Source organism: Solenopsis invicta, chromosome 1 (genome assembly GCF_016802725.1).
Source record: "Solenopsis invicta isolate M01_SB chromosome 1, UNIL_Sinv_3.0, whole genome shotgun sequence".
Lineage (NCBI taxonomy): Eukaryota > Metazoa > Arthropoda > Insecta > Hymenoptera > Formicidae > Solenopsis > Solenopsis invicta.
The window spans coordinates 20,140,975-20,162,808 of NC_052664.1; the positions used below are offsets into that span (position 1 = coordinate 20,140,975).

The 21,834-nt window shown below is 33.1% G+C and overlaps 1 protein-coding gene across 1 annotated transcript in view; it reads right to left on the reverse strand.

Moving 5' to 3' along the window:
- The window catches only part of LOC113003147, a 208,417-nt gene that overhangs the window by 73,123 nt on the left and 113,460 nt on the right, over nucleotides 1-21,834 (reverse strand). Inside the window, exon 4 of the mRNA XM_039451619.1 lies at nucleotides 14,296-14,427. Within this exon, the coding sequence (XP_039307553.1) occupies nucleotides 14,296-14,427 (132 nt within the window). The remainder of the gene's footprint in view (nucleotides 1-14,295; nucleotides 14,428-21,834) is intronic.

The window sequence follows — 21,834 nt, forward strand, 5'->3', positions numbered from 1 at the left end:
TTTATTTTTCTATTTTTTGCATATATTTGAATTTTAGGCAGAATCAACAAAATAAAAAAAAATGACTTAAAAGTCAATGTGACTTAAAATTAATCTGAGGAGAAATAATATTTTCAGAGGAAAACTTTAAGTCATAAGCTAAGATCTTTATCAGAAACAAATTAACATGACTCCGTTCTCAATATTGACAATATTTTGTAGCGCAAATAGCGTGCCACAATGTGGAAATTCTTAGGGAACGCGGCGTTTGTAACGATCAGAAAGGACAAGATAATTAGATACTGTCGTAAAATTACTTTGCTAAACGTTAAAGTACGTTCACTCGAGTCAGTATGTTAACTTTATGTAGATAGATTATTTCACAACATAGCTTTACTCTCTTTATGAAAAAGACTACCGAATTTCGAGATTCAAGATTTTATCAAGAATTTATTTGAAAAACATTATAATTTTTAACATTAAACTTAAAAGAAATTGATGTATCATACTATCAATTAATTTTTCATTCAAAGAATAGAAAAATAATTATATAAATCTAATATTTTTATATGTAGATTTTATAAAAATAAGCAAAACTTATTTATTTTGTCAATTAATTTTGAATACTTTGGAATAAAAATTTAACAGCTTTATAATGCATTTGCGCTTTTCAAAATCCAAAGAGCATTAAATGCAATCAATAACTGTTAATTAAAAGTTTTTGTGGCATGTAAGCAAGTTCTATAGTAACATACGAATTAAAAATGACATGGTTATCTACACTGAGAAAACTATCAAATCAAATTATCCTTTCGAAAAGTAACAAACGGATATTTGCGACGACTCCCAATGAATCCCATGGTTGGATTTTTGTCCGATCACGGTTCACTTGGAGTGAAATCATTAGAGTATCCGAAAATGAACGGATTCTTCATTCAAAAAATGATCAACAGATTTCTTTTCCGTTCTTCGGACATTTCAATGGTTTTATTCCCAATGAACAGTAATTGGATTTTCGTCCAATACAAAGGGTCGTAAATATCCATTCGTTATTTTTTGACAGAATTCGATTGTTACTCTCCGGACATTTTTTTTTTTTAATGTTTCTAAGATTAAGCTACTCGATCCGTTCGCGAAATAATTAAATACAAATGCAGCATGTACGGAGCTGAAATTTTTCGCATTGAAAAGGCTCCCACGTATGGACGACACGAATTTCTCGAAAAAGCCGTACTGCACACCGCAGGCAACCGCAATAGCGAAACTAACGACAACGATCGTGGCGTTCAGTTAACGATCTTACAACAGCACCGGGTTGTGCCTTGAATCTCAAATGGACAGCCACGTGCGAGCCAATGGTAATACTACCACCAGCAAAGATATTCAATGCTAACGATCCTGTCACCAGACGAAGGATTTCCGGTTCCACAATACTCCAGTGACATTAGCGACGGAGGCACGTTTCAACGGGCGAACTGGCATGCTCCATTTAGAGCATTTAAATGTAGCTGGTCATTATGCACAAATTTCGGTAACAAAGTTATAATGCAAACGAGGTTCGAAAAATTCCCTGACTTTTTTTTTCTTTTTCTTTACTTACTGCTAGACTGTTTATTCTCTAACTTTCACGAACTAAAACTCCAATTACAGTTACAACGTTTCAAGAAGAACGAACGAAAACCGAGTTGATTTAATCGAATTTATTCAACGAGATATAATAGTATGGACAGAGTATGAGAGATGATCATAGTTTGAGAAGTGAGACACGATGGAAAATGTTGCAAATGAAAATAAGAAAAGAAAATAGCCGTATAGTATTCAACATTGTTAACCCCATTAAAGGAATACCCGGTAAAATGTATATGATAGAATGACAAATTATGCGAATCTATAACTTTCCCGGTAAGCCACAGTATTTCGGAGCGCAGTAAAATATCGCGATGTATAATATTAATGAATCAGAAGAGTTATATGCAAATGATCGATAAAACATCCCTATAGAATTGATCTAACGTAAATAAAACTTTTGATGTAAACGATTAATTTTTTCATGGCAATTTTCTCGAAATTATCTTTGTGCTAGAATAGACAAAATAAGGACAGTCGTGAGGAGAATAAATTTTTAATATATAAATACGTTTTTGTTAGAAAAAGATTGCAAATATATAGATTAAGTATACAGAAAGATTGGTTTTACTAAAATAACTAAAGATTTAGTTACATACAGATCTAAAATTAATTTCGTTGGACCATCAAAATAATTATGTAGGACACTCAAACTAATTGGTAGAATGTCAAAACTTTGCACCATTACGATTATGTTTCAGTCCTATATAATTATTTTTATGGTTCAGCAAAAAATTATTTTCAAATCTGTTTCTGGATGAATTATTACTTGAGCAAAACCGTTCTTTCGGTATAAGAAAAGATAATGACATGTAGTATTTCTGATAAATGATATTGCAATGGAACTAAAGAAGTAGAAAAGATTTTCAACGTAATTGTCGTAAGAACGGGTAGAGAAATAATGTAACCGCATTTGAACGATCTCTCCTGAAAGAATATAATTCTTATTGAATTGAAAACGTGTATCAGCGAGAAAAACAGAATTGACAACTTGGCCATTAAGATACGTATAAAGTATTTGTAGTGCATTGTCATGAGAAGATAAACGCGAATTGCGGATTTTAAAGTGGCGAAATGAAAATCCAAATGTTTTACTCGAAAGATCGCATTAGTACAGTCACTATTGCGGCAGGAGTGCAATTACTTTCCTCGACTACAGCGTCTAAAATAAAGCCTCGCTCGTAAAACAATAAGGGTGATTCCACAATGATAATTAATGGACTCGCGGTCGCCGAGAAACAAAAGTTCGCGTCGTAAGGATAGAGCCGCATGTGGTCCTATATACTTTACCGTACATAACGAAGTCTGCACTGCGGATAATGCGCGGAATGCATAAAGGCACAATTGTACCGTAAGGTAGAAACAAAAAGCAAATGAACAACAATCTAAAATGTTTATTTTCTGATATTTTGTTGTTTTTCGAGAAGAAATCAAATTATTTTTATTCAGAATTTTAATGGAATATCAGAAAGAGAATTACATGACTACAAACTTTTATTTTTGTGTAACATGATGCAGTTTTTATGTACAACATTTATAAAATTTCCCCTTGAAGTAAAATGCAACTTGCAAAATGTTATGTAAATTATAGAATATTGTTGTATTTAATCCCCAATATAATATCAAATATAACAGAATGTTTGCTAAATTTTCATATATCACATTATTATCCATACTAAAATATTTTTAAATTTGCAAAAAAATTAAAATACTTTAATTAACTCTACAATTATCCTAATGAATCTATACTTCAATACATTCTCATTTATGTTCAAATAAAATATATATAATGATGAATATTCTATCGTGAGAATACATATTTTATTTGTGAAATTTCAATACGTATTTCAATATAGATACAGGATATCTCATAACCATAATACTTTAATAGCGTGTTCTGGCAATTAATTAAAGTTGAAAATTCAAACACGAAAATGTTGGCTGCAATAATTTTCGGGTTATAAACGATTGAAGTTGATCGATATACTATTGTGTAAAACTTGCACATTCCATAATTGCAATTCCGTAATTACACGCATATCGATCTATCGTTAATTTTACGAATTCAAGTAATATTGATTTTTGCCCAGACGACTTTGTCTTTTAGAATGTAATGCACAAGAATTATAACAATTTGTTAATATTAACAAATTTATTTAATTATATTTTGTATTGTATAATGTGACCTGAATTAATATTAACTAGCTTCTAAATACTAAATATATTAATTAATGATTTCGACTACTGAGAAATTATATTTAAAGAAATAGACATATCAAATTATTTTATCAAATTTAATTTGTTAAATATTAGGGAGAAAAGAGAGAAATTATTTTATATTTATGTAATAATACTTTTTTATTAATTATATTTCAACATTTGTATTTCAATATTAATTATTTTTAATATAACCGACGTATTTTTCTTTTTCTTTCTCTCATATGTATATATGTATGTACACACACACACAAAGTTCGTATTGCAAAATTCATCATTCTTGCAACAAAATATAACATATATTTCAATCATTAATTTTGTCATTTTATTTTACTGCTTTAATTCCTTATTCTCTTTTTTTATTTTTATCTAAAACCTCAATATTAAAAAAACTTTTGTAAATAATTATATTAATATTAAATTTTCTAAATAACGTCACATCATATTCTCATATCTGCAATTCTTGCTTTCTAAAAATTTTATTTATTTAGCTTTAGATAAAAAATAAAAGAAATGATAATGTTATTCTTTACACCAGATTTGGAATTAATTTTTTTTTATGAAAATTGCTTTATCATTATTTGTCACTCTTTATTAAGACACTTTATCTATAAAATATGTCCTATAATTTTTTTATGTTTACAATTTCATCCTATATAGTTTCAAGCGATTGATGAACTTCATAATTAGTATTCTGTCGAATAATAAGATCTAGCAAAATGTGCTCATAAATAATAAAACGATATAATAAAGTCTTTATATTATATTATATAAACTTTTTGTATTATATGTGCATTATCGTTTGTTTATATCGATAAATAATTGTATTGTTTCAAATTTAAATATTTATTATTATAATATTAAATTATACTTATTAATCCTAATCTACTTTAACCAATCCATTTTAAAGCAATAAATCTGAAATATTACATTTGTTTGCATTGTTGTTACGCTATTAACTTGATACATTTATAAATCTACATACAGCTTACGTATATGTGATAGATATAATTTTGACAGATCCATTACCTCAGATTAAAATAAAAGATAATTTATCACTGACTGATGCAATGCATAACAGCGGAGTTATAATACCAACAAACATGTTTAAATTAAAATGAAGCGCCCAAAATACATAATTGATATTTCAAGAAATAATTGCTTTATGCATCAAATAACCATGAACGATTAATTGTGCAAACAATAGATAAAATAATAAATTGCTCATCCCACGGTTGATTCACCGTCTTTCAGGCCCCTCTTCTTCCTCCTCTTTCTCCTTCGTTATTGCCTTCGTTGCACTCACATAACATTTACTTGCGCGAAAACACTATTACGATATATTATACGCGAACTTTAATTAGGAAAATACACTAATTAACGTAACATTTAAAATAGCATTGTCGATATCTATCATACGCTCATTTTCACACATATTGAAGAATAATGCGAGAAAAATAAAATCATGCAAAAATGCTTGTTATTTTTTAGAATTAAACTGAATTAGCTATAATATACACTCAGATATTTCATTATAAATCGGCTCATATATTTTGAAACTGCTAATTCCTTAATTCAATTCGTCTGGAACTGTGCAATACCATCAAATCGAATCATTGATAGCTAATTAAAAGATATCAAATTAATAAATTAAAAGCTAATTAAAAGGCATGCGTCGCAAAAAACATATAATCAAAATTCAGTATAGCACGCTTAATACGCTTCAAATGTATAAATTCCGCAAATGTACAAAACATTATTAATAAATAGTCGATATATCACAGTTTAACGTTATTTGTATCATACGATCCGGCAATTCGTACATTATCTCGCGATTCCGATCCGAAAACGATAGGCAAATTATACATTTAAATCGATGCGAGAAATTGAAAGCGCGATACGAGATATATTTAGAATTCGAGTATAAAGCGATAATTATGGCCCACAAATTTGAAACAACGATTGATAATTCCTATTACTAATCGCAATAATTCTGCTGTTTCAAACGAATAAATCACACGTAATATTTGCTTTGATACTGTCATCTCGACATACACATACGAATCGTTAATCGTGGTAACTACAATTAATAGTTTGCATTGGCATTTGCAGATTGTAATCGTAGGGAATAATCGTATTTCAAGAGGTAATATGATGTCATACGAATACAATGCTACCTATTATTTAAGGGACTGAGAGTCAAATTATCCGAAAATCTTTCACAAATTTTTATGACAATCTGAATAAATGTATGAAACTGAAATTTTGAAAGATATTTATATGATAATTTAAATGTAATAAGACTATTACGTGTAAAGAATAAAAAACATTTTTATATAAATATAATAGTTGAAGTATTCTCCGTTTTTTTTTGTTTTTTTTTTTTGAAATTATAATTTTGCAATCTCAGGTTTTAATACACTGTTAAATTCAATATATTTTTAAATTACACCAGTACATTAAATTTAATGTATCTATAACTGAAAAATATGTGCAATTATGTGAAATTTAATGCCCTTTCGACAATATTAAATTTTTTAAATGTATCTACTTAAAATTTGTTTCCATTATATTGTCTTAAATTTAGCTGTGTATTTTTAACAGTGTAGTCCAATTATAGTAATCTTTAGCTAGAAATCTTCAGAAAATTTGTCGCTATTAGATAAATCTCTACAATATAAATCAAATAAAAATTACAATGGCAGCATTATTAACAAATACCATGACTTCTTAGTTAAAAATTTGAATTTAAAATTTGTTAACTTTTAACGTTTTAAGTGTAAAATAAATAAATGAATAATGAAATATTAGAATTAAGTTTAAAAGCCTGATTTAAAAAATTATAATATTTGACAAATTTTGTGTACATGCGGTATATGCGTGAGACCTCGATATACTACCCGCTAGTACTATCTTAAACGTCGTACGAATGATAATGAAGCAATTTTGCGTAAACAATATGCATTGCAACACGAAAGCCGTGTGCCAATTAACTTGTTTTTGATATCGCAAAATATTTCAAGTAAAATAAGCACATGCCGAATATTCAATATCTCATGATAATAATTCAACTAAAGTTCATTCTCTATCAATTCAATTTTTACACTAGATAAATCATGCATATGCACATTTGATAAATAGCTCATTATATGCGTGAATCGTTAATTGTTAAATTTATAATAATTATTACTGTTACGTTTTTCCAAATTTTTATCTTGATAAATTAAATCGCGTTTCTTTCAAAACAATTTAATTTTATTTTTAATTTTGTTTTTAATTTTGTTTTTTAATTTATTACAATAACAATTCTGTATTTTTTAAAACGTAAAGATATAAAAAAAACATAATAATAAATAAATTTCTAATTTCTAATTAAAACAAAGGTGATATACGCAATTCTTCAAATTTAGATTTATCATTATATAAAAGAATTAACTTTTTTAAATTTCTATTAAATAAAATAAACATTTATCCACTTTCATTAAAAAATGATTATATAACTTACATTTATTAGTAACAATCTTTTTATTCAAATTAAATAATAAATATAATGATCAATTTTTCAATATTAGTTAATTGCTACAGTATACTTAAAAAATCAAAAGATAAACTCAATTGAGAAATAAAAATCGATTGCCGTATGTATTTAAAAAGTTCTTGTACTTTATTCGTTAAAGCGTTCTTGTACTATAATCAAAATGCTTCCATCTACCAGATACAACATTCACCCGGATAAAGTTGCAATTTTTTTAATTACATCCATATTTCAAGATAAAACTGATTTTCTAGATAATGATCTAAAAAATCATAATGATCGTGTTATGTGATCTAAAGAATCGTATTACTGTATATTATTAGATTTACTATTATATTTGTAATATCGTACGTATGAAATAACGATATGAGCGTTTAAGTACGGTGACCGCATAATTTTAATAAAAATTCATTTAAAATAACGCTTCGTTAAAATAATATTTTGACGTTCTTATATTTTAAAACAAAAAGTCATCGCAGACGTCGTTCCGTCGACGCATATTATACTGTGAGAAAATTAAAGCAATAGCGATGCTTTTCGTTTTCACGCTGATAGAGGAATATCTCGACAGAATACATGCCGACGTTTCCTCAAGTAATAGAACGTTCTATCTTATGTCTAAGAAAACTGAGGATTTACTTTATAAAGCGCAGAATACAGAGTAGATGGTAACGGTGCGGCGTGAGAGAGGCAAGGAAATTGCGCATTCGAATATAATATTCGTAACGTTCACCATCGCCGCTCGAAAGTTTAAAAGAAACCAAGTCACCATGCTATCATCTTATTCAGAAAAGAAAACAGAGCTCGTCGCCTTTAGCGGTCGGCGAACCGCTCAATGAATTAGAAATATCACGCTGATGCTTTTACTCCCGGTTCTCCATGAATAGAAATAACTTTAACGCGATTCCCTTGGACTTTCCGCACCTCCGAAGAGCAACTCCGAGACGCTTCTCGATCTCATTTCTACCGCCATCGTGTTTCTCACGGTGAACAGAACTTTCCTCTTCCCTGTCACTCGATCGTGGAAGAGACAATCGAATGTATGCCTTTCAATAAGTATGCATAGATTATATCTATTCTAAAATTAAATTACTTGACAAAAGTCGAATTATTCAGAAAGAATAATAAGAGGTTGATATACGTAAAAAAAAAGACAATTAAATTACGCATATGACAAATTAAAAAAAATTCCGTGTAGCGTATCTTTAGATCATATTTAGAAGAAAGTTAATAAATGTGTATGAAAGTAATTTATTAAATTTCTATTTGTTATTTTATTACTCATTTATTTTATATTTTTGTCACTAAATATTGCTTATATTTTTACTTAATATAAGCAACATTTAATTATTATTACGTTCTTGGTTATTACAATAAAATATTTGGTATGCAACCAGAACCCAATTAAGTATGATAACTATAAGAATTTAATTAACATTTTCTAAATCAAAATATATAGTACGAGGCATAATTAGATAGATGCGGTGGTGTTCTATGTCTCGTAAAAAAAAATCATATATGTGCATACAATAGAATAAAAAGCTTATATGATTTTTCATCAATATTCTAATGAAATAATATTCTAATAAAATAATTTTCTTCACAAATGTCCAAAATTGGACTCAAAGATGAAAGAAAATGAGTCAAGTATCTTCACAGTACAGTTTTTACAGTTCTGCACAAAAACTAATTCAAAAGTTATTTCAGAATTCTGATAATTCCTACAAGAATTCTGATTTGTTTCGAACATATTAATAGTTGAATACTATATTTCCAATTAATACAACCAAGTCTTTCTTTTCCTGTGTACAATTTTATTTTATACTAAATTTTTGTATTTTCATAAAAGATTTATTATAAAATATTTTACATTTCTTTTATGTGCGTGTGTATATTTGTAATTATTATAAAAATTAAATCAATATTTTTACAAAGTATCACAAATTTTATTACAATAAATAAATTAATGTAAGATTTACAAGTGATAATAGTAAAACTAATAATTAACGTAAAATTAATGTATATAAATAAAAATGTTAATTGTAAAATTAAATTCAAATCAATTTTATTTTGATACTGTTACCCTTCCATTATTGTTATTTATTAACCCTCTACAAACTAATTTGTTTTTCATTGCTTAGTGAGACCAACTGAGTCACTGGTAAATGGTTGTATTCTTTTTTTTAAACGTTTTTGTGCTCTGAAAAGTCTAAAAAAAAGTCTGGTGTACTCTTTCAACATTTAGGGATACGATTTAGGAATACGACCCAAAACGTTCTTTTACTTTTTCGTACATGTCCGAATTTGAAGCGGAATCGGCAAAATGGGACAATTGTCGTTTGCGACCCCATTTGGTCTGCGGAAGATTAATGTTTAAATGATCTTTTTCTCAATAAATTATTAATAAATTAAGCATTAGTTAACTATTTTTCTAATTATTTTAATTTATAAATTCAATACTTTCAAAGGTAGTATATTTTAGATGACCGATTGCCTGGATCTTTTGTAACATGTTGCAAAAAAAGGCTTATAATAAATAAATTTATTATAAACCTTTTTCCATTATTGGCAAAAGACTAAACATTGTAGTAATAGATTCTTGAAACATTATACAACAAATTCCAACATTCATTTGTATACAAATCTGTACCAAATGGGAAACATAATAAAAAACTCAAGTGGTACGCATTTTGCAACTCTCCCTTACATTTAGAAAATACTCAAAAAGTTATCAGATTTCAAAAATTCGTTATGTTTCTCATCAGAGATTTTACATATCGAGAAAGCAACGAGAGACGATTCAACGCACCGTTGATTCGTCATCCGCAGACAGCGTCGGCGTCACGCATTCACATTTTGCATCGTCGAAACAGCGATTAAGCACTCTCGCGGGATGCACGGATGCATATCGGACAGTCCGTATCGGTCTCGTGCATGCGCGTTTACCTGTTGGACACGTTTTGTATGGTGCGTCGCATATTTGCACGGCACTTCGCATATTACAATGACTGTGCGACTATAACGCAGAGTTGCAATATGTGCACCAGTCCAAGTACCATATATTATGTAATGCAAACCACGCAGATGCACCGGACATAACGGCACGAGGTACGACCGGTTGACAAATTTCTGTTATCTCGACCGCTCAAGCCATCGCTCGCCCGCAGTATTTTGCAATAGCCTGCCGCCGCCGTTACCAATGCATTTCAAATTTACCGCCTGGACACTTAACTCTTCCGGTTCGTCGAACAACCGCGAACGTAATATTACAATTCACTGATCATGCTTGAGACTTCTTTTTAAAATCGACCACGGGAAATCGAACGGAAGATTTGAGTAGCACGATTTTCCGTGTAGAAACGCGATAACTTGCAGGAAAGATGACGTTCGAAAAATTGTCAATGGAGATTGTAAGAAATGTAAATGTAATTCTCCTCCACGAATTCGGTACGTGGAGAAAAAAGAAACGAGAAAAGGAGGAAATCGAAAACTGTAGTCACCGATCCCAAGAGGTCAGCTAATTTTAAAAATTTCTCAACTCGATCCGCCGGTGAACAAACGGAATGACAGAAGACGGAGCAAGAGTAAAGAAACACAAAATCAAAAAGTCTTTCGATTAAGTTTCGAAGCGTGGCGGACAAAGTAGTCGATCGATGTACGCATCGCATCCGTTTCGAGTTTCGCGGCCGGCAGCCGCGGGATTACACGTCATAAAGGCAGCGCCAAGTACATAACGAAGTTACAACACGCTACGAAACTCGAAATTAGTTTCGGGAGCTTGCAGCTCGACGTCGCTCAAATTGACAGAGAGTGTCCGATAGCGCGTGTAACAATTCCGGATATACATCTCGCAATTTTCCGCGCGACCCGATACTGAAGAGTTGCGGAAATAAAAATTTTTTCATCCTTCCGGTTTCACAATTTTCTGTTTCTTTTTTTGGAATATTTATCTTTTGCGGTGTTCAAAATAAAGTTGGCAGATAGATTCACGGACCAGTGACAAACAATCGAATATTGTTATCCACTTTAATACTTACTGCAGATATCTGACGAAAAGATCGTCGCTGCTATTTGTTCCTCGATTATTTGCTGCCTGCGGCAAATCGAAGTAAACGAAGCAATGCGATCGAATAAATGTTATCTCGTTAAATCGAGGCGATCGCTAAGCTGTTTTGGTCGTATCTAGCAATAACGGTAGTGCAGCTGCAATTGCTGCACCTGTAATTTAATTTTATCGCAAGATACGGGCGATTTTTAATCGTACCCAAATAATTCATCGACAAAAGAATCTCCTTTCCATTTTTTCTCTGTTTTTTATACATCTTCCTACAGAAAGCTTATTTAAAAGTAATTATAATAATTAAGTAAAAATTTCGAATTAAGAAAATTGCATACTACGCCTCAAAAAAATATGCGTTTAAATTGCAAAGTCCTTTAATAAATTTTAATAAGCTTTTAGTAAATCAATTCTTGATATAAAAAGCATAGCGATTATCGGTTGGAAACTATTCTTTCGTTGAAATAAAATCGACGCGTCGCTTTGTACGTCCATGCGGAATTCCGCGCTCGAGCCGCGTTTCCTTTGATCAATTCGCTCGAGCGGCGCTCGAGAGATTTCCGGTCGGGTTTAAATTCGCGAGTGTCCGTATTCGCTTCGAGGAGACGACTCGAGTGGCCCCCGGATGCACACCAAGTGCACTTCACCCATCGGCAGTTATTCGCACCCCAAGCCGCGCCAAAAAACTTTTCCAGGATAGCAAACTCCTGGAAAGCGTGAGAAAGAAGAAAGAGAGAGAGAAAGAAAATGTTCTTGAGATCACGACTGGAAATATCGGAGCCGATTTTCTTTTTCTTTTTTGAAAATTCGAAAATCATCACGTATTCTGCTCGGAATTTGCCTGCTACTTTAAAAATATGGAAAACACGTATGACAAGAATAAAAACACGCGGAAAGCTCAGCTGCGCTTACAGATCTCATTTTTCTATAATCCAACGGATATCCTGTTTTTACACAAATATCTTTGTAGTATCTGTTTTATATATATATATATCTTATTGTTAGAGAAACATTAGAGACAGAAAATACTGAGAAAACAATTTCATTAAAGATAATAGAAAATTCGTTTGAATTTCAATTTTAGGAGAGCAAAGTTTGTTATAAAAAGTAATTTTACGGAAGAAGTAAATTTACTTAGAAGACACAACGGCACTCGGTAGCGAAACATTTTGAATGACTTTCGCTAAATAAAACATCGAGAAGCTCTCAGCTGAATTATGTGCGGTTAGTCGAGCGGGAAACAATGACACGTCCAGAGATCGCGGTATGACATATTATAATAGTTGAACGGAACCAGTTAAACGTTAATCTCCCGGCTAATTTCATCGCGTGCGAGCGGCAACTTCGTCACGTCGCATCCGTCACCTGATAGTTCCGGTATGGGGTGGTATAATCTTGACGCTATTGTACCAAAAGCTGATAGAACACGAGCCGCGGACAAGGTCTATCCGGCTTATAATCGGATGATAACACGCCAGCCGCGACAACGGCACAGCGCGTATGTGAATGCGTCCACATTGCTGGTCCAGATGCATGGCGACTAATCTCCGATTCGGAAGTCCCGATCGGCCGGGGACAAGCTCGGAACAAAGTATGTCGAAATAGCGCGTGACGGACGCAATGAAAATGGAAAGGAACAGATTTTGGTAGACGTGCGAATCCATTTGACGCGCGAACGAGTTATCGAATGACATCGCGACTACCATCGACATCGCTTCCAATCGCGGAAAGAGCTCTAGCTGTTAGCTATAAAAGTTAGTTTGGCCGAATCAGATTTTTTGAGATTTTTCGAGAACGCGAGATGACACCGCGAAAGCAGAGAAAGAGAAATATTGGCTGCAAGAAGAATCGAGAGAAATAAATCGCCGGCGCTGTAGTGACGCTTTATCCCGCGCAACAATGGCGCGAGAAATCTTCGAAGAGCGACGCGCCAGTTCCAATAAATAATGACCGTGATCCCTTCCCCTTCCTCCTTGTGAGAAAGAACTTTTAGGCGTGCTGGTATTTCGCGAAACGATTTCAAGCTTTTCAATTCAACGACGCCGTTTCAATTAAATTCAATTCAATTAAATCGGTTTTGACGTTTTTCGCATCGCTTTTCTGCAAAAGTTTCAGGAACGAAAGGTCAAAAAGAAAAAGAACAAATTTTTCTCTCGAATGCGTTGTAAATATAGTTAGAGCCACGTGATGATTGAACGTTCATAAAAAAAAAAATACAATTGTAAGAACTCTATAAGCATTGCTATTTATAAACGTTAATCGTAACATGATTGAAATGAATATGATTTTAACTTTTTAATTTTCACTATTTCGCTATATAGGAAATATAATTGAAAGCTTATCGATAAGACAGATGAAGATAATGTACATATTATCTTTTCAAATAAAAGATACCGCTATGGCAAAACAATTTTAACGTGCATCTAAAAACACATGTTGAAATTACTAAAGATCGCGAAACAATCAGCGATTACTGTCATCAACGCTTCCACAATACTCAATAATTGTTATTGTGAACGGAAAATGATCAGTTTTATCGCCGACATAACGATTGTATAACACGAAAACATTTAGAGTATAAATTTCATAATAAAATTCTGATAAAGCGAAGCACTGTCCGTATCGTTCAACTTTCATCATCGATGAGTATGAGATAGCAGAAAATTCCCAAGTACACCTTGGTTCTAAATTAATCATTAAGCCAGCTCGTATTTTATTTAATCGTTCGTGTTCTCTGATAACGCTATTCAAGTTGGCCGATCGATAACTGCTGTTCATCTTGATCGATGTTTTGTCGCACCGGCCAGACAGATGCGTTACGTCACGTGTTATTTCGAGTGTAAGAAAATTTAAGCAAAGCAAATATTATAAGATGACTTACCCAGCAGCGCCTGGAAGAGTCTGCTCTTGAAAATACGTATGACGCGCTCAATAGCTAATCGCAGCTGCTTATCTTGTGGCCTCGTCAGTTTGGCATGGTAATCCTCGAGGAGCTCCAGAGCTCGGTGAGCTTCTATAAACACAAAGAAAAGATGGACGGATAATAAATTTGATAGAATCGGTAGGTCAGTTTCTGTTAACAATATATAAATATGATTTCGTCATTTTCGCCTATTCATCAAATTTGATAAACCGAACCGTGCGTTTCCATTTCATTGTTTATCGAAAACTTCGCCATTAGCTATTTCCTTCATTATCGCTACCATCGACACACTGCTATTTGTACCGCTAATTGATTAACCATATTTGCAAAGCATTACAAATCCGATGTAATTGAATGTAATTTGATGCAATCTGTACCTTCCTCCGAAGCCCTCGTTTTCACACGTTTCATTAATTAAACATCTGTCAATGCGCATTAATTAGTAGAGTGTATATTATCGATATTACACTTTCCACACATCTAACTCTGTGCTTTTAAATTACGTTGTGACCAGAAATTTTGACGTAAAATTCGAAGGTTCGCAATGCGCGAGCGATGATCCGAGAAATTAAAAACAGGATCAGATTGTGTATAAAAGCGAGAGAAAATAAATCTATTTGATTCGTCAAACAAAAAGAATTAAAATAACTTTATATTATATATTGTACCAATTATTCGAACCTTTGAATAAGTAAATAAAAATGTTTATTCATACGAAACGTAATCCGAGTTTCGAGTATTAAAAAGTATATATAAGTGTACGAATGCTTTGCTAAAGGATCGTATTATTGTACGCGATTCTTTTAATTAAACGTGACATATTAATGTTTAATATCCCAATCTTCCAAGTAAAAATTCTTTAACTCGTTATTACTTATTTTTGACATATATAATATACGATATTGGAGAGCAACGCCACAGATATTGCACCTAGTAAACGAAAATTTCTCAGCTACGCGTCATATATCTTTCCCACGCACGAAGATCGTATTCAACCTATTTTCACCATTTTCCTCTTTCTGCTAGCCATCATAAACACCGCTACCTTTACTCCTGCGCCTATGTGTGAGAGACAATGAGAGTACGAAACCATTTGGAGGGTGAAACGACTCGAGAATCTCGTGCAACGGAGAGTGCAAGTCAAGAACAAATAACGGCAATTGCATCAGTTTCATGGCAATATCGCCGATGCAACAGCTTCTTTGCTCTGCCGATCTCCACGCTTTCCTTTCTGCAGTTGCAGAAATTGCTCTCATTGCGCACGATATGGCTACAGATCGTTTATATGTTTGCATAGATGCCGACGTGAATGAAGTTATTATGAATCATTCAATAAATTAAGAAGTCAACAATTATTGTTATCAAAATTATATCTACGTAAACTCTTAAAAAAAAGAAGTTAAATGTTACCATGAATTAATTACAATACGCATTAATTATAAACTTTATGACTTTTTTCATTGAAAAAAATTGATATTCACTGTTCACAGATATTGAAAATGTATTCAATTTTTTTTATTAAATGCAAACTTTGAAACGTCGAAATTATTTGAAGCATATTCTATTAAAAATGATAAAAAAAATTAAAAATTAAAAATTAGAGAACAGATAAAAAGAAATAAATTAAGAACTCTGAAAGGGGAATTATGGAAAGCACAACAGGAAACGGGTAATTATCTCAAATAAAATTATGGAGAACAATTGCGAATCCACAGGAAGTAAAAATACAAATGGCCTTATCTCGTTTGTACAATTAGCATTATCATTGCGATCGTCTGCACACTTGTTGATTCGCGTTATCGTTTGTAAGAACCATCGGGATTCCCACAGGATGAATTTCATATCTATCAGACCTCCTCTTGCTTGGCAAACCAATATTCCGTCAACAAGAGAGATTGTAAACATCACAGGCATATCGGTCGAACGATAATGCATCTTTGCCTTCTCACAATTTTCCACTTCGTTTTCATTTTACGATTCACGATGAACACATCAACCTCTGTCGACAAACGCTTTCTCTACATTAGAAATGTCTCTCATAAAAGTAATAAAAAAAGGGAAAAGAAAGAGAGAGGGAAAGAGAGACAGAATAAAAGAAAGAAGCAGGTCTTACATAAAAGTATACAATTATTCTATTTTGCACGATCTTATTAAAATTCAAAAAACTTGTGCTAAAATTTTTATTTGGAAAAAAAATATAAATATATTAACTCTGCATGGCACACATAAGCCGTTGGTGTCTATGCCGTTTCTAATAATTCTTATTTCTCATATACGTCTAGCGCTTCTCTAAAATTTTTATGGTTTGGGAAATAGTTTAGCAAAAACTTTAAAGAATATGTGTAAAGTTTAATAACTTTTCGAGCACTTTAGAAGCCACAAAATCGAATCCGATACAAATGACCAACTCTGAGGTACTGGAAATATGTATGCCATTACAGGATTAATTCATCAAAATGTAAAGCAAAATAGTGTTTCGATTTTCAGACAGATTTGTTGGAGTGCGCGTATGCATTCGCAACGACGCGACGTTTCATTCCTAGAGATTTGTTCTTGCATTATATATACGTAAAGATTTGCTGTAAAAAATCAGGAGTAACCAGACATTTTTTCGCATATTTTCGAAGCGTAGATTACGTGTGAAAAATATTCAGGGTAACAGGATATCGATCGGTGCGTTTCATTTTAATAGAAGCCAAAATTTTTTGCAAATTTTGATATTTACATTAAACACGAAGGTAAGAAAAGCGCGTTAAAAACGTACTATATAAAATTATTTAATGCGATCTGCACGCAAAATGGGAAAAAGGTAAAAGGCGGGGCTCGCGTTCAATTAGTGATATTACGGGAAAGTGCCATTGGCGCTATATATGCCGCTGCGAAAAATTCACCGTTCTAATGAAAGAGAGAGCTCCCAAGCCTGGAATACGGACAAGCGATTATACGAAAGAGCGAGGCACACGTCTAATCTCATCTGTGCATGCTTCCGCGTGCGAGAGTGCAGATCCACAAGATCGGATGACGTGGGCCGGGAGAACGAAAAGGAAGGGAAATTTCTCGGTCGCTAATAACACGGCAATGGGCACGTCATCCACCCTCACGGGAACGACAGCGAAACTATGCCAAGTATGGCCGTTTACCCCGGCTTTATAGTTCATCCGGCCTGCACGTCGCGCTTCGTGAATTATAACGCCGTATCTTCTTTACGAGACGGAGTCGCTGCGCTCGATTTTCACGAGCACGAGGCGAACGAACGAACGAGCTCGTCACGGTCGTGAGGAGACCGTGTTCGCCAAGCCGTGATGGTCCCGACGGACCCGGACTTGCATCAAGAAAGAGATACGTTTTTCCCTCGGCGTACGCGAGTTGATCCCGTCACGTCGCGAAAGATGAGCACGACACGGAAGACGACGTGTAGTGACTGTAATTATTACTCGCACTCATTGGATGCTAAAATATTATTCCGTAAACTTTCCTCGTAAAAAAAATAGCAAACAAAATTATTCAACAACGTACAGCAATTTTAAAGGCTAAATTAGTGATGCAAATAAAAGAAACACCTACTTTCGTTCAAACGATGTACTTGGAGCTCTTAATATTTATATTACGGATTCTCTTAATATTTCTGTATACTATCTCTAACATTTATGTTACCTATCTAATTGATTGTGTGTATATTTCGTGTAAGAGCCTATAATTCCTTCAGAAATATAGATCACGTCTAATCTAGTTTACATTTCAATTCAAAGTCTGATCTAAGGAGATGGAGCGCCGAAAGGGCGACACACCGTTATTTTCGTCTTTCATTACGCGGGCCACTGACATAGTTCTCACACAATAATTAAAGGGAGCCCCTCTGCGTTCGTCTAATTAAAGCGCGGTAATTATTGAAGTGAATTACGAGCAGTCTCCTTCGTTTCGTAACGACGCAGGACAGGTCGTCGACGAAGTCGAAATAATTATTTCGCTCGTAACGATATACTAATACATGTATAAGAGCAAACACTAGAAGGAAATATCAAATTTACGCGTTACCTCGAAACTTAAATTCGGATCTTGATGAGAGCATTTTACAAAACTGATACACGCACATATGTATGTAGATCGATGTGCATTTACATACGAATGTCGACAACTCTTCAGCGCAATTTTATATGGCAGTAAATTCAGAATTCATCATTCCGGCAGGAAAAACGAACTATCGACGAACTGTCGAGCAAGGGCGTGGACTAGAAATCTCGGTTACATACACTGCACCTGATGCGCACGTATGTAGAGCCCGCTGAGATCCCACAGACAATTTTGATCGCGCTTATAATTTACACAATAACGTTTACATAACTACAGGTCTTAACCATGATACATGACTTTTTTTGTGAACAACGTAATAAATTAAGTACGTGTAAAAAAATACTTGATTATTAAGATTGATTAAAACTGAAATGTCGAATTAAATCGTGATATCAAACAAATACACACGACGCATGTAAATTCTGCATCTTTAAAAAAAAAACAACTAAATTTTTGTGATAAATTTCTCCTGCACCAGAAAAGTTATCATCCTACTTGCGTCCAACAATAAATGTTGAAATGTACAAAACACTCGCGTCAATCGAGTACATGTAAATAAGGAAAGACGGTCATCCATCATTCACATTTATAAAACTATATACAAAGACAAATGGCACAATTGTCACAGTAAAACTCTTGAAAAATGAGCCATGAAACATATCCAAGCGACGGCCCATGTAGTGTATTACCTCGTACACGCAGAAGGGAAAGGGACAAATGCTCTGTTAGTAGCACGTTCCTGATACGTAGAACGTATGAGGGACAAAATTGCGAGACAAATATATATATATATATATATATATATATATATATATATATATATATATATGTATATATATATATATATACATACATACATATATAGCAAATTGAATTGTTTACAAGTTACCGGACCAAATTAAAACTCACCATACAAAAACAAAATTCAACGTGCAGCATGGAAGGTAAAATAAACGCTAAATATGCAGAATAGGTTACACGTTATTGATTTTATTGATTTTGATATATGTTATAGAGATAGGGGTGCCAGTAAACTTCTCTTATAAATTAGTCAGCGATCTTGTATAGTTTCCGAGATATACTTACGTAAAATTCATTTTCAAAATTTCATTATTTTCGTTATGTGGCACTTTATATATGATGGATAGTGAATAAATATGCATTTTTGATTACATTTCATTAATTTTAAGAATGTTTATATTCTTGAACAAAAAAAGAATAGACCTCATTTTACCTGGTAAATAGGAGGGAAGGGATGGAGTGGATCTCGCTTCGCGTAGAAAGTCGAAAATCCATGTGGAACAGAATAATTATAAACTTCGTTCCGCTTCGTAAGCATGGGGGAGATGGGGTAGATCTCGCTTCACGTGGAACGTCGAAAACTTATGTGGAACTGAACAATTATGAACCTCATTTCGCTCCGTAAGCAGGAGTGGACCTTCGCGTCGAAAAGTCGAAAACCCATGTGGAATAGTACACTATCCATCATATACAATGTGCCATACAAAAATAATGAACTTTGAAAATAAGTTTTATGTATATCTTGAAAACTATACAAGATCGCTCATTAATTTATAAAAAAAAAATTGATCAGTACTCTTACCTTTATAACATATTTCAAGGTTGATAGAATCAATAAAGTGTAGCCTCTGCATATTAACCCACGAATCCAATCTGATCGACCAACAATCGTATAAAACTGATGTCGAATTTGTGAAGGCATCTAATCTGCGATGATACTTGTTGTGATATCTAGTGCGCGTAAGGTAAACAAGCAGAGTGCGGAATACAAATTTTCCAAATTTGCGGCCCACAAGGATATGAGCTTGTATCTATGGAATTATGTAAATTCCGAGTAATTGAATTCTCTCTATCCCTTCTCCCCTTCTCCCTTCCTACGCTTTGTGCGTGCCATGTTCGCAGGAATACGCACATACGTTATCTCTAAACCAATGTGAAGGAAAAATGAGAGATCGAAAATTCATCAACAAAACGCAAATTAATCCAAATCATTAACCTTTATCAAAGGTTTGGTTTCGAAAAGTTTAGCTTTGAAAGTGTGAAAATGTATCCACTGTAATAAAATCACGCGAATGGTTGGAAATATAAAAGGTTCTATTAAAAGGTTTCGATAAAACAATTTACAAATCAAAAAATATGTAATCAGTTCTAATAACTGTGTGTGCGCGCGCGCGTGTGTGTGTGTGTGTGTGTTGCGAATAAATAATGTAATTTTAGTTCAGGTCGAGCTTTACTTTGACAACTTTAATATAAAACTCATTTAGAGTTACATTCAGTTAAAAGAACATTAATTTAATGTTAAACATGAAAAACTTTTCTGTTTTTCAACGAGAATACATTCTGTAGTTTCATGAACAGTACTTTTTAAACTACAATCATTATTTACGTAAATTATCGCACGATTGGGTCAGATATACAATTCCTTCCTTCTACTATTACTAGAAAACATGAATCGAGTATGCGGCTGGTATGCAAACCGCGGGATCCGCTATTTTACAATCGACAGACCGCATGCCGGCAAGAGGGAGGCCATATCAGAAGCACCGAATTACCATTTAGTCTAGTTATCTCTAATTACCAGTGGCGGCGTGGAACAATGCGCACCCGTGTAATATTAAACGGGCCAGATAGTCGGCGCGTAACTCGACGTATCCAAAGTAGTTGAATAATTGCGGATTCACCTTGCACGAGGCACAGAATGGTGATTCGATTTATCTTCGAGTAAGGGGAGGTACACTTGCAACGATTAGGAAGCAGAATGTACATGGAATGAATCGTTGTAAGCATGTAACGTTCTCTCACATGAATCACAGTGACACTGGAGAGAGGATCATCAACAACTTCCAATTATCGTAAGACCTACGGACGAAGAGAGAAAATATATCATCTCGAAAATGAAGAAAGAAGATGAAAGTAAATGTAGTGAAAACAATAAAAGAATAAATAAATAAAAATACAGCAACAGATTACAATATGTAAAAAATGATATCACAATATTTCTTCCACACAAGTTTGTACCTTATAAATTACTTATTGCTAAAAATTCGTGCTTTTAATGCTCGTGAACTTCGTGAAAAAAGTTCGATGTTTGTGCTATTTTCGTTCCGCATTGTCGCATATATGTAGTCGCACTTTTCTTACATTACTTTATGTATTGTCGTGCCTTGTCTTAAAGAAAGCTTCGCTATAGTTGCATATGCAGCGATTCGGAAGCGTCAGAGACATTTTGAAATCGGAGAGCATTCAACATATATGGAGAAAGAACAGAGTGCATATCACTTTGATCAAAGTAAAATTTATATGGCAAAGAGTAACACACTGCGCGTTGCGTTAAAGTAAAAAAAAAGGGGCACGCATTTTTTCTTTCCCACTATTTGACATTGTCCTTAATTAAAAATGTAAATA